At 45.4% G+C, this 16723-nt stretch overlaps 1 protein-coding gene across 1 annotated transcript; it reads left to right on the top strand.

Moving 5' to 3' along the window:
- Nucleotides 1-2366: 2366 nt before the first annotated feature.
- On the top strand, nucleotides 2367-16223 carry Errfi1 (ERBB receptor feedback inhibitor 1). The gene is made up of 4 exons (XM_027398309.2): nucleotides 2367-2620; nucleotides 12470-12664; nucleotides 12770-12846; nucleotides 13673-16223. Exons 2-4 carry the CDS (start codon nucleotides 12543-12545, stop codon nucleotides 14854-14856), a joined length of 1383 nt encoding a protein of 460 aa, XP_027254110.1. The 5' UTR covers nucleotides 2367-2620; nucleotides 12470-12542; the 3' UTR covers nucleotides 14857-16223.
- Nucleotides 16224-16723: the final 500 nt, after the last annotated feature.

Raw genomic sequence — 16723 nt, 5'->3', positions numbered from 1 at the left:
ACTCTCGGGTAGATCGTTTAAACACACACACACACACACACACACACACACAGAAGAGAGGGAGAGAGAGAGAGAGAGGGAAGGATAGCATATGGTTCAGCCATGCAGACCATGTGTCACACATGAGGACCATGTGTGACTTTCAAAGTCTAGTCAAGCTGGATGTGGTGACTTCATGACTGTAAATGTCAACACTCTGGAGGCTGAAGGATCACTGCATTTGATGTTACAACTAAAAAAAAAAAAAAGTTGTGTGCAAGACAAAGACCATGGAACAGGGTTCAAGCAGAGGGTTTTTTTGTTTTGTTTTGTTTTAATTAGGGAAAGGGATCACAAAAGGGGGAAAGGGAGTTCTCATTCTTGAGGGGCAGTGGGGGTGGACACACGCCTTTAATCCCAGCACTCGGGAGGCAGAGGCAGGAGGATCTATGTCAGTTCGAGACCAGCCTACAAGAGCGAGTTCCAGGATAGACTCCAAAGCCACAGAGAAACCCTGTCTCAAAAAAAACAAAAAGGGGGAGGGAGGGGAAGACTGGCCTCTGAAACAGGAAAAGCAGGGGAGAGGAAAGAGGGTGGGGGACAGACAGAGAAGGAGAGAGGGAGAGAGAGAGAGAGAGAGAGAGAGAGAGAGAGAGAGAGAGAGAGAGAGAGAGAGGAGGAGGAGGATGGGAGGTGGGCACTGTGCTCCTAGTGGCTGCAGCTGAGGGCCCATCCTGTCAGAACCCTAGGGGCAGCCAGTACAGATGCCTGAATACTAACCTGAGCTACACTGTGAGTTCTAGGACAGATTGGACTACAGAGTAAAGTGTCCCAAAACCTAAATAAGCAAGTAAACACTGAATACCTAGTTAATTTGGCAATGACTAATTTCCATAAGATAAAAATACTTTGTGGAAGGCCATAAAAAGATGGGAGAATTGATCTTCTAGAAGCATGGGGGTGAAAACCGACCCACCAGCCCCTGTAGACCCGTAGGAGCCATCAGAAAGAGGAGGGCAGCCTTCCAGCATTGTTAGTCTGCTGCTGAAAACCAGCAAGGGAATACTTGAGATTTTTCTTTTCTTTTTAAAAAATCTGGTGCTTAAGACCTTGAATCTAAAATTAGGCCTTCGAGTTAAATTAGAAAGAATACAAGTTGATACTGGAAAGGACAAATCATTTCACGGGCACTAAGTTAATAGTTAACCAGATAACGAGGCCAGAGCCTCATTCCATATGTTAAACGGGCCCAATTAGGTAGTGCTAAGCATATAACTATCAGGCATTCTTGCTGAAGCGCAGTCCACAGGGGTCAGCCACAGGTCTGTGGCCTCTACTCTGTGGAACACCATTAGGGAAATTTGTACTAGTTCAAACTGGAGGGCTTCAGTCTGTTTGCTTTTTTTCTTTAACTACGCTTGGTTTATCGTTGTATTATTTATTTTACGGTTAAACTGTAAACCTAAGTTGCATCACCGGATTTCTGCCCCAAGAAACCTCCTCCCTTCAGACTTGATGGCGTTTGGTCCTTGGGCATCAGCGGCTACCCTGGGGCCAAGAGACATGGAGAACTGCACGAGTTGGACAGGTAAACCGAGAGGAGAGGGCCGGGGGCAGGTTTGAGGGAGGTGCCCCAAGATCAGCCTAGCTTCGCCCCAGGCCAGGGCCAGGGGAGTGTGTAGTGAGGCCTCCCTGATCCTGCCCACAGAGCACGGCTGGCCGGCTGCCCCTGGCAGCAGTGTCTCCTGTCAGTGTCTTTCCCCTTCCTAGACTGCCTCGCTGTCCCACGCGGGCTTCCCTGTGTGTGCCGCCGCGTCTCCCCCGCTCCCGCTGCCCCAGGCCTTGCTGGCCTTAGCGGCCCCTGCAGTGTCCCTCTCCGGCCCTCCCCTCCGGCCTCCAGTCTCAGGCGGCTCCCCCTGTGCCCAGCTCTCTGCCTCTTTCTCCATCGCCCCCACCGCATCCCCGGCTGTGCTGCCTGCCATCCCTCATGTCCCTCCCCGCATCCCCATCACTCCCCCGGCGCCGGTCCCTCGCTGTACACCCCTGGGGTGCCCCTGCCCCCCCACCCCGGGCCGAGCGCTCCCCGGCGCCACTTCCTCCCCCGGGGCTGGAAACAGGGCTGCCCACAGACTTCTGGGGAAAGCTCGGTGTCCTTGAGGCTCGGCAGCTCGCACAGAGGCAGCCCAGCCAGAAACGCCCCCTCCGGAGCCGAGGCCGCCGGCGACGCCCGCCCGGCGGGGCCCACTCCAACGCGTCTGTCGCGGCATTGCCCCTTTAAGCAGCCGGCCGCTCCGATTGGCTGCGCGGGGGAGGCGGGGCAGCGAGCGTCGACGTCACGCTGTCGCTCATCCTATATATACGGGCGGCGTCCGCGGCGGCGGCTGCGGCGGCGGCGGCCGAGTGCGAGGTGGGGAGTGACGAGCTGCGTGGTGTGCGAGCGGGAGAGCGAGCGAGCGAGCGAGCGAGGGTGCGCGAGCACTGACTAGCCAGCCTACGAGCGAGCCGAGAGAGGAGCGAGAGAGAAAGAGAAGGCAGAGAGCGGCCGGGCGCCTGCGCGATGCTCGGGCCCCGGAGCCCGCGGCGCTGAGCCAGCCGGAACGGACATGCGCGGGAGGGCGCCGCGGGGCCCCGCTCCCCGGGGGTAAGGGGCCTGCCGGGCTGGGGCCGGGGGCCGGGGGCCGGGGGCGCGCGGGCAGGGAGGGCGGGCGAGCGAGCGGGCTGGGCCGGGGCCGGCGGCTTCGCGGCTCTCGGGGCTGGTGCGCGCGGGATGGGCCGGGGCGCCCCGGGCTTCCCGCCGGGGCCATGCACACGCGCGCACACGACACGTCTCCACAGCCCGGGGCCCCGGAACCCCGGAGCGGCGGCCGCACGGTCCTCTGCGGCCGGGGGATGCTGCGGGGCTGCCAGGGGGCCCCTCCGTCTTCCCGCGCACCCCTCGGCCCGGCCCAGCGAGCTCCAGCGAGAAGCTGTCCGGGCTCCGAGGTTGCCGGCCCCTGGTTGGTACCAGTTTTGAGTCGCAGTCCGACTCGGCGACGAAGGTCATTGCCCTTTTTTTTTTTTTTTTTTTTTTTTTTTTAATTCATCCGAGTTGTTCCGTGGCCTTGTCCTCTCCCCAGGAACGTGACTCCTTTGCCTCCAATGAATTAAATGTTACAGAAGGCATGAAATTGCAGAACGAGGGGTTCGAGCGCTGAGGCTCCTTGGCAATATCGTGTATTTATACTGTCTATCGTATCTTTGTTCAAATTAGCCGTGATTGGTGGTGCTAGATGGGTGCTTCCTCAGTCTTTATTAGGATTTCATCACTGCTCGAAAGAAACCAGTCTCCTGCCTGATAAAAATGTGAATAGATTGTTAGTCATAAACTTAAGTGTAGTAAGAATAGAGACTGTAGCTTTAACAGAGATGTGACGGGAGTTACACCTGCAACACAGGTAGGGCAGGACTGGTTTCCAGGCAACTGTCAGGGGTGAAGAAAGGTGAGGTATAAATTGCTTTTTTTTTTTTTTTTTTTAAACCTCCTGGGGAAAGAAAAAAAAAGAAGGGTTCTACAGTTTTAAACGTCCTTAAGTCTGTACGGGTATAGTGGATCTGTGTCTGTTGAGATTGGAACAACAGAGTTCACTGTGTCTGCCCCTTTGCTTTTTAAAAACCTTTCTTAAAACATGTATGCAATTATGGAGTTTTAAGAATGATTTTGCTTAAGTAAGAGGCCAGAGATAATCTAAACACCTATATCAGCAAAAGGGCAAATTTTTAAAGACAAAAATAATAAGCTGGTTTCTTACTAACCTGCCAATTATGGGTGATTGTTATCAATCCCTACCTTTCTGGATATTAGAAAGTTTGAAAGGAAATACATGACGGTTTAAAAAACTAAACAAAACAGAGACTGGATATCATTGCCTCCATTTCCTCAGCTGGGTTCTGGTGGACATTTGCTAATAAGTGGTGAAAATCTTGAACTGTAAATCTAGATCTTGGCAGATAAATTAGTTGATAAACTCCTCAAGGGCCAGCACTCTGCATTGAGTAGCTTTTATTTTACACAGCCTTGCACATAGCTGATGTTGATAAGTTCAGGAAAGCAATGTCTTATATTTTAAGGCTCCACAGGATTGGCCCACGCACTGATAAGGTTTGGAAAGAAAATCTGTTCTTTTTTTAATGGCTGTTAGGAAATGTCTGAATTCTATATATGTTTGAGAAGTAGAATTACTGACTTTTAGCAGGTTGGATTTCCTACTTTGGGCTCACAATAGATACTTTTGAGCTGTTTGTGTGACTTAATTATGTTGTAGTCTTGCGCTGTTTTTTGTTTTTTATGAAACACTTTATTGCCACTTCTCCAAAGTTGTAGTAGGTAATACTGCCTTTCTGCTCATACTAATAGTAGCTTTTAAAAGCAAGTTCCCTAAATTATAGGTGCAATCTAACATGCCTGCAACTGACCTGATTGTCAGCATACCATCAAGTTGCTTTAGAAAGGTGAGCAGAGGAGGGAAGGTGGTGCCCAGGGTAATTCCTGGAATTTGAATGTCATTGGCTCCCACTACAAGGCGGCCACTCAACCTCCATAAATATGAACTGGTACCTCATTTTTAGGATGCACGTAGCATCCTTTGCAGGTGTTGGCCATGCTTTATGAAAGCTGCTAATGAACAGGCACAATCCAGTTGTGATGCTCTGACATCAGTCACACAGTTCAAACTAAAGTGGAGAAAACTGGTTAACTTCAGAGTCCAAAATGTAAATTACTAACATAGCAGGATTGGTGTGGAGAAAAAGGTTAGTGTGGGATTTCAGATTTCAAAAGGTGAGATAAAAAAAAAAGTGAGATTTGTAGTCTTCATTGATACTTTGGTCCACTTTATAATATGAAGCGGGGGGGGGGGCCGCATTGCAGCATGACTAGTCCTTCAGGCCTCAGTGAATGCACCTTTTCTAGTTACAGATTCCTACTCCACATGGAAGGTTCTTTTCCTATGTCATTGTTTTCATGGCTCTCTTCTGTCCTTTAAGAGATCAATTCTGAAAGTCACCTGTCCAGTGAGGCCTCCACTGACCACCTGTGTAAATAGGCTTTCCACCTCTTTATCCTGTCACCATCTGAAATGGTCTAATCTCCCCTCCTCATCGGATGGGGGTGTCTCATCGGGCAGCCACCATTTTTCTTCATCTAATGCAGTATCTAGTCCAGAAGAAGTGTTCGATGTGTGTTTGGGAAGGTAACTAATGTTTGCTAAGGATTTGACCTGAAGACAGTTGAGTACCAGTTCCTGTCTTTGCAGTTACCTAACACACAGGTCATTACTACGGAGTGCTAGGAGGCGCAAGGATGAAACCACAGACAGGAGAGGTGAGGGAGACGCTGGCCAGCTTGTATGCAGCATGGTCCAGAGAGCCTTTTTTGCTCATGGCAGGATGTTTTGCCTCATTTCCGCTCCTCATTAGCAAGATGGAGATGATGATCCCTGCCTCCTCTTGGGGGTGCTGTGGGATCCAGAGAGATGATGGGTAGGGGAGTGCTGTGTGATGTGTACAGTGCTTTACAGACAGAAGAATTCTGTCACTGGATTCCGGGTTTGTGATAGGGCCGAGTTATGGCATCCATGGGGTCCGTGCTGGGAGAGTATTAAAAGGAAGCCTGCTGGATGTATGTAGCAGCCCTTTTCCAAGTAAGGACGAGCCTGTGCCAAATCGAATACCTTGTGCAGCTGAGTCCATTGCGGGCATCGCTGTGACAAAAGGTAAAGACCATTAAAAAGAATGATTTCAGGTGACCCAAGTTAATCATACCTTCATCTGCCCATTTTACGTGTCTAGGCCAAGTATATAATTGGTGACTTTTTAGAAGGGAAATTTGAGGAAGTGAAATTGGAATGTTCATAGGTTACAGGCTACCCAAGGAAATACTGTTACCAAATAGAATCCCTCCAAAAAGGTATCAGCCTTGCCCATAGAAGTCAAGTGTGTGTCTTAAGTCATTTTTAGCCCATCAGTTTTGAGAGCCTGGGGTACTAGAAGAGAGGCTGTCGGATGATCAAGAGCCTGAACTTTGAAGCCAGGCTTCCTCAACTGTAATTGAGAGTGGTGATGGTAAGGCACCGGAAACACCGAAGACCTCCTGACAGACAGTGTCCTGTGAAACTTAGTTATTAGCAACGCTGCCTGTGCATTGGGCTTAACAATCTGGAGCTGCCCACTGGGTGTTTTAAATGCTTGTTAAGTAAACTTGAAGTTTTAAAGGCTCACTTCCCATCATTAGACTATTGTGCTCATTGTCATTAAGATTACAACAGAATCCACAGATCTTTCACAGGTACAATGTGTCACTTATGTCAGAAAGGCATTATATCCGTCCATCCTGTGTGTGCTCGCCTGTGTATGTGGATGGCACTGTTGATTGTTGTGCTCTGCAGGAAAAGTACCAAGGACAAAACAATGCATTGCTGCTGCCCTTGTCGCCCTGAGAGACAAACTGAGTTACAAGGCCATTGATTATGGTAGTTGGGGTTTTTGTTCGCTTGCTATTTCTTAAAGTACTTAACTAGGAGTTTTCTGAATTACAAGAAGTTCTATCGTTTTGACAGTCTGGATATCAATTGTTTTCCTTGTGGCCTCTATTTTCACCACCTGCAAGTGGGCCGGAACGTGTGGGGTTTACACATTTAAGGTCCTCTGGGGGATGGGGTTGAAAACACACAAACCTTCATTTCATCCTTCTAAACAGCATCTTAATATTTGCCAAAGCTGTCACACATACTTGATTCTACATGTGAGTAGCATAGCTGCATTTATTTCAAAAGTCATTCATGCATCTACTATAAAGCCATTTTTGCCTTTTCACCATAAGCACATAACAAAGAAATTTTCTTAATTTGCCGCCTTTCTTTCCCTGTCTCCCGATCCTAGCTTTTAAAATGAAATTGGAAGAACTTTGATTTCAGGCATTTCCTTTGAAATGTCCATGCAGATAGTTCTCCTGCTTGCAGTCCATATGTGCAGGTTACACCACTCGTTTGATTGAGGGAAGCAGACACCACATTCAGCAGTTACCTTCAGAACCACTTCTACAACCAAGGAGACACATGGTCACCTCATACAGCCAGTTGACCACAAGTGATTTTAGATCCTGCATAACGACAGGAATGCTGAGCGTGCGGGTGAATGTGAAGTCCTCCTTCCCAGATTACTAATAAAGGTCCATAAAACAGCCAATAAACTGATTTCCATTTTCTCTCAGAGGTGATCAGACCTGAACAAACACAGACAGTGGTAGATGGGGGAGGATCAAAAGTCATAGGTGTCAAGTGTGCGATGGGTTTCTTTTGATAAATTCTGTTACATAGTTACATTTGTCTTCCCTGGTTCTAGAAGTAGGTAGGTGATTGTTAACTGCGGCTGAAAAGATCAATTATCATTCCGAATAAACATAAATCAGGTCCCAGAAGCAGACTGAAAGAAGGAAATTACATCACACTCTTAAATGAGGAAGCACTGGGCAGAACTGGATGAGTCTTAAGACAAAAATGTGCCCCTCCTCCTCTCGTGGATTGCTCCTGAGATAGATAGTGCCATCTCCTGGCAAGGTAAGCACATCCAGGTCACTGCCTTAAGGTAGCCTGGCTTTGTGTGTGAAACAGCTTCAAAGCGAATGTTTTCAAGACAAAGGCATGTGAGTTCACCTTAGAGAGCTGAGTGCAGTCTGCTTGTGGGTCTAACCTGACTATTTCTAAAAGAAAGTAATAAAGAACAGCAAAAGCAAGGTAGATGGGTTACAGTTAGTCCCACAGGAATCCTGTGTAAGAACAGGCATAGTTTGTTTTCACTACTTCAGGTTTTACTAACAAGCCATTTAGAAAGCCATGCTAGCAGCCATTGGTGCTTAAATATTTTACTCAGTCTACGTACCGCCCACTTTAGACTTGAGAAGTGAATTTAGGATATTCTAAATGTATTAGATTATTACTGGCCATCTCATCACTCTAGTAATATACTAAGTTGATCCCATAACAATTTTTTTCTGTTTTGCTTTTCCACTTAGCTCCTCTCTTTTTGCATCCTGGGGAAAATCTCTTGTAATTACATTTTAAAGTATGAGATAGTTGTTTTCTCATTGTTCACTTAATATTTATTCAAGTAAATATGCCAAGATCTTGAGGGGGGGGTGGTCCAGGGATGTCGGGCACCGGTCCTGGATTTGGAGGGAATAGGAGGGTACAGCTGGGACAGAGAGACAGGGCTCTGATTTTTCATAAGAGGAGAGCCTATTGAAGGAGCACAGTAAGAAGAGCTAGCCTTAAAGCATAAGCAGTGGACAGCGGGAGCTGAAAAGTAGGCAGGGTAAGTCTTTTGTGTCAGGCAGGGAGCTTTTAGAGTTTCTATGGGTTCTTTTTGGTGTGGCAATTGAGGAATATTGATCTGATCTTGTTGGTTGTACTGTGGTTTAAGTGTTTTCAGACTGGAGGCCAGTTGGAGCCGTAGGGGGAAGAGGCTTGAGAGCGTGTGGAGACTGTGTATGGAGGTGACCCAACTCAGACTCACAGTGGAACCTGGGGAAATGGGATCCTCCTGGACCAGAAAGGGGGAGGGGGGGGCCTCTAGTTAAGAGACAGAAGGGATTGGGTTCAGAGCCTGTAGGATGCCAGAGGCCCATCCAAGTGGAAAGATAATCACCAGACAGTAAGAAATGCAAAGCTGACGCCAGGTTGCACTTACCTATTTAGGAACTGTCTATGGAGTTGAAGCCATAAAAATGAATTAAATGATTTTAAGAGTAAAATCTTAAAATTTTTAAAAAAAAGGTGCCACTAACAGAATTTTGCATTTTGCCTCACTAAGAATATTAAAATTACTTCAAGATTTCATAAGTTATGTCGTGCCCAAGGTTATTTGGATCCTGGTCTATACTGTGCTATCTGGAACAACCAATATTCACTTTGTTGTTCTTGGATTTTGTAACAGGGTATCATCTTGTATGTTTAGGTATTGATATTCATACTTAAGTATATCTTTGTAGTTATTGTCTTCATGGATTGAAAGGTAGATCTGGCTTTACAGTTAAAAGAACTTGAATAAAATTTGAAGCATTGCAGCATTAGTCAAATTTCACTTGAGCAATATGTATTGCTTTATTTTTTGGCTTAAATTTGGCCAGGTTGATCTCTGTGCCCCCACCAGGAGTATACAACCCAAATACTGGTTTTGTTTTCTAGGAGAGGTAGAAGACTTTCAGGTCTTAACCTTAGTTTAAAATGAGAGAGAGAGAGAGAGAGAGAGAGAGAGAGAGAGAGAGAGAGAGAGAGAGAGAGAGACATGAATGAGAATGTGTGTGTAAACCATAAACCTGTGGCATGTTGTTCTTTGCGGTTTTACAGCCTGAAGTTGTTTTCCAAAAGATGAGAACACAGCAGTTATATTGCCCTCCTTGCTTCTGCCATGCAAGCAAGTAGGAAGTTGGGATAGTTTCATAACATGGCCCATTCACAATTCCCCATTGAAATTTAGAGGCAGGTCACCTTCTATGAATACACAAAGACACTATTGTGGTCAGAAGTGAGCTGGCTTAGTGAACACAATTCTTTTTATACTAAAAAAATTTTTTTTTCCTTAAGAAAGCTAACAAGTAGGTGATGGAAACAATGAATAAAAAATAACTTTTTCTAAAACATATAAATAATTTTAAGTGACCACTGAAATGTAAGTTTTAGGATTCCAAAGCAACTTGAGCAGAGGCGATAGTTACACAACCCTCTGTTGAAAGCTCAGATGTAGATGGCATTAGGAGGCTGACACAGTAATTACTAGTAGTACTTGTTGGCCTGCCGGCAGGTGGGGGCTGGGCCTTCAGAATCCCCCGCAGCATTGGCTTGTAATCGGAGGAACCATCTTCATCCTCTTAAACACCACATTCTTCCTCCCTGCCGCCTTTACTTTTCATATTGCCACAGGTCCTTGCCCTGTAGTCTCTCGTGCTTGTTAATGCTTGGAAAAGGCTGGATAAACACACTCAGGGAGAGGCTAGTCTTCCTTAAAATGTGTTTTGTTTTGAAGTTATTACTTTATGGTAAATAATGTATCTGCTTCATTTCAGTAATCTAAAAACAAAGACTCAGAAACCTCCCATTAATGGGGTTTCATAAGTGGTGGATTATTTTCTTTCTCGTGTTAAAAAAAAATAAGGTTTGACTCTTTGAAATAATATTGGAAGTCTGTCATAAAATCACTGCCTCATCATTGAAACAGCTGAATTTGTAAACATCTATGGAGTATTTTTTAGATTGTTAGCTTAAAAAAGAAAAAAACCCATATGCCTTCCGTATAGTTTATATTCAGTTGGTAGCAAACATTCACTTATTGAGCCAGGTACTTACGGTTAAGGTAGTAGGGACAAACAGCCACTTGTTCTGAAATCCCAGTTTATTAGGCCTGATATTTGTAAATAATAGATGTTTAGTTGCCGAGCAATTTAATGATGGTAATAAAAGGGAGCCATCTGTGTAGCTCCATCCAGCCAGCAGATTTGTCCTTGTGTCATCCTATGGTGTCAGCACTTGGTGGTGTGCAAATATTTAATGGCAGAATGGTGTAGTCAGTATGTGGAGATCTCAAGGGGCCTGTGTTCTGGGCAGTCGACAATTAATATCCTGCCATCTATAAAGGAGAAAGGCCAAGCTTCCTAAGTGCACGTGACTGAAGACAGCAGAGGCCAGTGCTTTTCTGTGTCTGCAAAGTACTGAATCGTAAAAAATAAACTTGGGCTGAGCGTACGGGGCCTTCAGACCTGTAGCATCCCATAAAGCTCGGGGGTGGGGGGGGATGTGAGGGCTTCTAAAGTCCAGGAGCTACCAGTTTAAGAAATATATTTGCCTTTGTAATCCATGCCTCACAGGGGAGCAGGACATGAGTTACTGGGTATTTCACAGAGGAGAATGCAAAGAATGTCCCTTAAGTTTGTCTTTGAAAGGGAGGGAGGAAGCTGTCCAAAGTTGACACTGAAGCTGGTAATCTTGCAGAACTTGATTTTTACAAGATAATAGAAATCAGTATCTTCATATGTGACTATATAGAAATCAGTATCTTCATATATGACTATATAGAAATCAGTATCTTCATATATGACTATATAGAAATCAGTATCTTCATATATGACTGTATAGAAATCAGTATCTTCATATATGACTGTATAGAAATCAGTATCTTCATATATGACTGTATAGAAATCAGTATCTTCATATATGACTGTATAGAAATCAGTATCTTCATATGTGACTGTATAGAAATCAGTATCTTCATATGTGACTGTATAGAAATCAGTATCTTCATATGTGACTGTATAGAAATCAGTATCTTCATATATGACTATATAGAAATCAGTATCTTCATATATGACTGTATAGAAATCAGTATCTTCATATATGACTGTATAGAAATCAGTATCTTCATATATGACTGTATAGAAATCAGTATCTTCATATATGACTGTATAGAAATCAGTATCTTCATATATGACTGTATAGAAATCAGTATCTTCATATATGACTGTATAGAAATCAGTATCTTCATATATGACTGTATAGAAATCAGTATCTTCATATGTGACTGTATAGAAATCAGTATCTTCATATGTGACTGTATAGAAATCAGTATCTTCATATGTGACTGTATAGAAATCAGTATCTTCATATATGACTGTATAGAAATCAGTATCTTCATATATGACTATATAGAAATCAGTATCTTCATATATGACTATATAGAAATCAGTATCTTCATATATGACTGTGTCTCTCTTGAGCAAGTAATAACTGGAGAGTGTGTCTTTTGTGACTAAGCCTGAAATACAGAGTCCAAATCAGTGTTAGGCTATGGGGCAGGTAGAATCTCTTGAGTGTGGGTATTAGTGACTGTTAGCTCAGCATGTGAAGCACAGTTTTTTCTAAAATTACTGGGTTTTTTTCTGAGGGTGGGTGAGAGTAGGTGGGGTCTTGCTGTGTAGTTCCAGCTGGCCTTGAGCCTATAGAGCTCCTGCCTCAGTCTCCCAAATACTGAGATTACAGCCACACACCACCATGCCTGTTTTAAAATTCCTTTCTTAACTTGGGAAAACAGGGTGGGATCTACTGTGCTTCTTGCCATAGAAGGCATGCCGTAGAAGGTTGGTTTAGTGGGCTGAAGGGAGATTTGTGGCTTCGGAAAGCGATTATGATTTGTTGTGCAACCGGTAAGCTCTGTAGCAAGGATTGGCTTTTCTGGCAGTAGATTCTTATTCTGTGAAAAAAGGTTTCAAGTGTTAGGTTAGTATTTACAAAAACAATTGTTTTGCTGTCTACACTTTAAGTATCTTCATGAGAAGAACTAAAAAGTTAATAACCAAACTTTTCCATCTCCCCCTCATCTCTAATATTAGCCTACTTATGCTTCAATATAGACTACACTATTTCTGAATTATTTTGACTGTTCTCGTATTTCTTCTTGATTTCCCCAGGGAATGAAAGCTACTGGCTAACTTAAAAACCCCTGGGCTTCACAGCTTTGAAGGCATCCCAGAGTGAGACACAATGTCAACAGCAGGAGTTTCTGCTCAGGATATTCGAGTCCCATTAAAAACTGCATTTCTGCATAATGGCCAGGCCTTGGGGACTATGAAGACCTGCTGGGGCAGCCGCAGTGAGTTTGAAAAGTAAGTCAAGAGTGTAATGTCCCTGTGTTTGACAGGGTTTGTGACTATAGCCACCGAGGATGCCATCGTACTTGCTCATGACCACGGTTTTTCCTTTGCTTTCAGTAACTTTATAAATATTGATCCAATAACCATGGCCTACAGTCTGAACTCCCCCACTCAGGAGCACCTAACAACTCTCGGTATGTATGAAGTCTGCTGAGCAGCTCTGCCTTGTCCTCAAGCAGTGTGTTTGAGAGGAGGAAACCTAGAGAGTTTCCAACAACAGCCTGACACCTAGTGGCCGCAGCTTCCTAAGAGAACTTCCTTAGTCTTCACTACATGTACCCCAAGTCACTGATTCTAAGGGAATCACGAATGCATTTGCTCTCAGGTGCGATGCAGACTTAACTTTAAACAACTCTAGGCAGTGTGTCTTGTGTGTTCCTAGTACTAATGCACATTTGAGCACAGTAGGTGCAAATGGTACATGTGGTAATCAGAACTAGAAAACTGCAGTTATTTTAATGTGGACATCGTGTTCCTTAGATTTTTGTCAAGAGCGTCTTATCAGGTGAACGCATTGCAAGTGAGTCCATTCATTCAAATATGATACGCTGGCAGGAAGGGCCTCACCTCATCTTATCTCACTCATGCCCGGCATGCCTTGTGTTGTCGCATGTCTTAAGTGGCAAACCTGGTGTAGCATGGTACTCAGGTAAATTATACGCTGTTCATCTTCTGTGAGTTTTGCACACGTCACAAAACCTGCCTGGGATGTGTGGGTGTATGCCGAGCACATGTCCAAGGGAGATGGCCGAGATAATTTGTTCTTTGAACCAGATCACGTGTGTTCCCCTACTCTGGCTCTAATTATACCTGTGGTGGTTGCATGGGTGTCCTCAGGGTTACAGCAGTCAGGTGTCCCTGACTGGGCCAGGGGACTGGAGCGGGGGTCCTGGGCTCTCGTGAGCTGAAGGACAAAGATAGCACCGCCCTTGTTAAGTATCACTTGTTCGTTCCTTTCAGGGTGTGCTTCTCGGTCTGCTCCGGTGAGTGGTCACTTCTTTGCAGAATATGGTCGGTCTCCAAAGTCAAGCTTGCCCCCTCTTATCATCCCCCCAAGTGACAGCTCTGGACATCGAGAAGAGGATCAGGTTGTGTGTGGTTTTAAGAAACTCTCAGTGAATGGGATCTGCACTTCCACACCTCCACTTACACCCATCAAAAACTGCCCTTCCCCCTTTCCCTGTGCAGCCGTCTGTGATCGGGGCTCTCGGCCGCTCCCACCATTGCCCATCTCTGAAGACCTGTCTCTGGATGAGGCCGACTGTGAGGTAGAATTTCTGACCAGCTCAGACACAGACTTCCTTCTAGAAGACTGTGCCCCTTCTGACTTCAAATACGACGTTCCTGGTAGGCGAAGCTTCCGTGGGTGTGGACAGATCAACTATGCATATTTTGACACCCCAACTGTTTCTGTAGCAGATCTCAGCTGTACATCTGACCAGAACAGAGCTGTTCCAGATCCAAACCCTCCCCCACCTCAAAGCCATCGCAGATTAAGGAGGTCTCACTCAGGACCAGCTGGCTCATTTAACAAGCCAGCCATCCGCATATCTAGCTACACACACAGGGCTTCTCCCAGCTCAGATGAAGACAAGCCTGAGGTCCCTCCCAGGGTTCCTATACCTCCTAGGCCAGCCAAGCCAGACTACAGAAGGTGGTCAGCAGAAGTGACCTCCAACACATACAGTGATGAAGACAGGCCTCCCAAAGTCCCCCCAAGAGAACCTTTGTCACGGAGTAACTCCCGTACCCCAAGTCCTAAAAGCCTTCCATCTTACCTCAATGGGGTCATGCCCCCAACACAGAGCTTTGCCCCTGACCCCAAGTATGTCAGCAGCAAAGCCCTGCAAAGACAGAGCAGCGAAGGGTCTGCCAGCAAGGTCCCCTGCATCCTGCCCATCATTGAAAATGGGAAGAAGGTTAGTTCAACACATTATTACCTACTACCTGAGAGACCGCCATACCTAGACAAATATGAAAAGTATTTTAGGGAAGCAGAAGAAGCAAACCCAAGCACCCAAATCCAGCCATTACCTGCTGCCTGTGGTGTGACCTCTGCCACAGAAAAGCTGGCCTCCAGGATGAAAATGGACGCGGGTGGTCACATCAAGCGCAAACACTTATCCTACGTGGTTTCTCCATAACTAAGGGGTCAGGGTTCAGCAGAAGAAGTTACGTGGAGAGGATGGCTCCCAATTGAGTTTCGCAGAACAATGTCAGGTTGCAGAATGACGTTGGACTCTGTCTTGGGTGAGGTGCTGTTAGCTGGGAGCCCCTGACTTACCAGCGGAGGACGAAAGGATAATTTAAAGCTGTGTAGAGAGGAGGGAAGAATGGAAAACTTTTACATTTGACTACATTATATACCTATGTATAAATGTGCGGTGTAACCATAGACCATAGCTGCAGGATAACCAATTAGTCACTATCTTAGAGTAATACATATTCAGGGTACATCAAGTCAGGCTGGAGAAGCAGCTCCTGGCTGAAAATTGAGCAATGGAAGAAAGCAGTATTGTTAGATCAAATTATAAATTTGTTAAGTTCGAGGATTCTTGGCATTTGGGCCTGCTATATAGTTTGTGTGCCCACCCCACCCCTCCCCCACCCCCAGCAGTCGTCTCCATACAGGACAGGGCATGCTCTTCACCAGGCCTGTACCGTCTTGCTGAAACCATTCTGTGGCCTAACTCTTCCAGCTCTAGGGTTTTGTCTTGTTGAGAAGGACAGCAGTTTCTGGACCATGTTATGACCTGTGTACGTCTCATATCTTGAAAATTGACAGAATTGGTGAATAACTTCCACACTGTTCCTGCTTTTCCCCCGTCCATTGAAATGGCCTGTCATAGCAAGAGGCTTTCAGGAAAGTATGGTGGAGTCGTACCAGCCATCAGTGTCGGGGACGAGAGTTTTATAGATTAATGCAGCAATTAGCTGTGTGATAGAGAGTTCCTGTGAGGAGGTATGGTATGTTGTTTGTTTTTTTGTTTTTTAGACTTAATAAACAAGTACAACACAAGCTGGCCTTGTGTTGCTGGTTCCTGTTCAGTATTTCCTGGGGATTGCTTTTTAAGTGAAACACTTCTGACCAATAGCACAGAATGTCTTAATGCCAGAGGTCACTTCAGCATCTTCCTGCTTTGAAAACTCATGGCTGGCTGCTTCACTGCCCTGAGACTCAGTGAGACACGTAGCTTTGCTCAGCTTTTTCCATCCTCTGATGCGTTTATCTTGTACAGATGCGCACAAAGAGAAGGTGCTTGCTAGCAGAGGGCAATGCTGCGATGTCCCCGTGAGCTGTGGAGTTGAAACTGCTGAGTGACATTATTTGAGCTGTTTACAGCTTACTGTATGTTAGTGTGAACTAAATGAAGGTTAAAACATGCTTTAGAAAAATGCACTGAGCTCTGCACTGTGTGTACAGTATTGGACAAAGGATTTATTCATTTTGTTGCATTATTTTGAATATTGTCTTTTCATTTTAATAAAGTTATATTACTTATTTATGACACCGTTAATAATGTGTCTTGTCTAAACTCTTATAAGATGTCTCAAGCAACTGATAACTCTTATTTTTAAGGCATGACAAAGAGTCTTTGAAGTTAATGCGTGTTCAAACTTATTGTAGATTTCTAAATGACAATTTGAGCAACTTACTTGGGTATTATAAACATGTATGGGGGCTGAGGACTTGGCTCAGTTGTTGGAGTGTTTGCCTAGCGTGCACAAACCCTGGATCGGATCCCTAGGAGCCAGCACATCAACTGGGCATGGTAGCACATGCCCGCAAGCCCAGCGTCTGGCAGGGGACTGGAGGGAGGCTCAGGAGTTCAAGGTCATCTTTGGTTACAAACAGCATTCAAGGTTTACCTAGGCCACATGAGTCCCTGCCCAAGAAACGAAAATGTGTGGTAAAACCAAGCTGTTTGGTTTTGCCCAGAACAATAAAGTGAACTTGATTCTGGTGCTGCTGTGAAAATAGTAATGGGGGTGGGGGGTGAGGAGGTGGGG

Source organism: Cricetulus griseus, chromosome 2 (assembly GCF_003668045.3).
Source record: "Cricetulus griseus strain 17A/GY chromosome 2, alternate assembly CriGri-PICRH-1.0, whole genome shotgun sequence".
Lineage (NCBI taxonomy): Eukaryota > Metazoa > Chordata > Mammalia > Rodentia > Cricetidae > Cricetulus > Cricetulus griseus.
The sequence above is the reverse complement of the archived record's forward strand: the minus strand, read 5'-3'. Positions and strand labels throughout refer to the sequence as shown.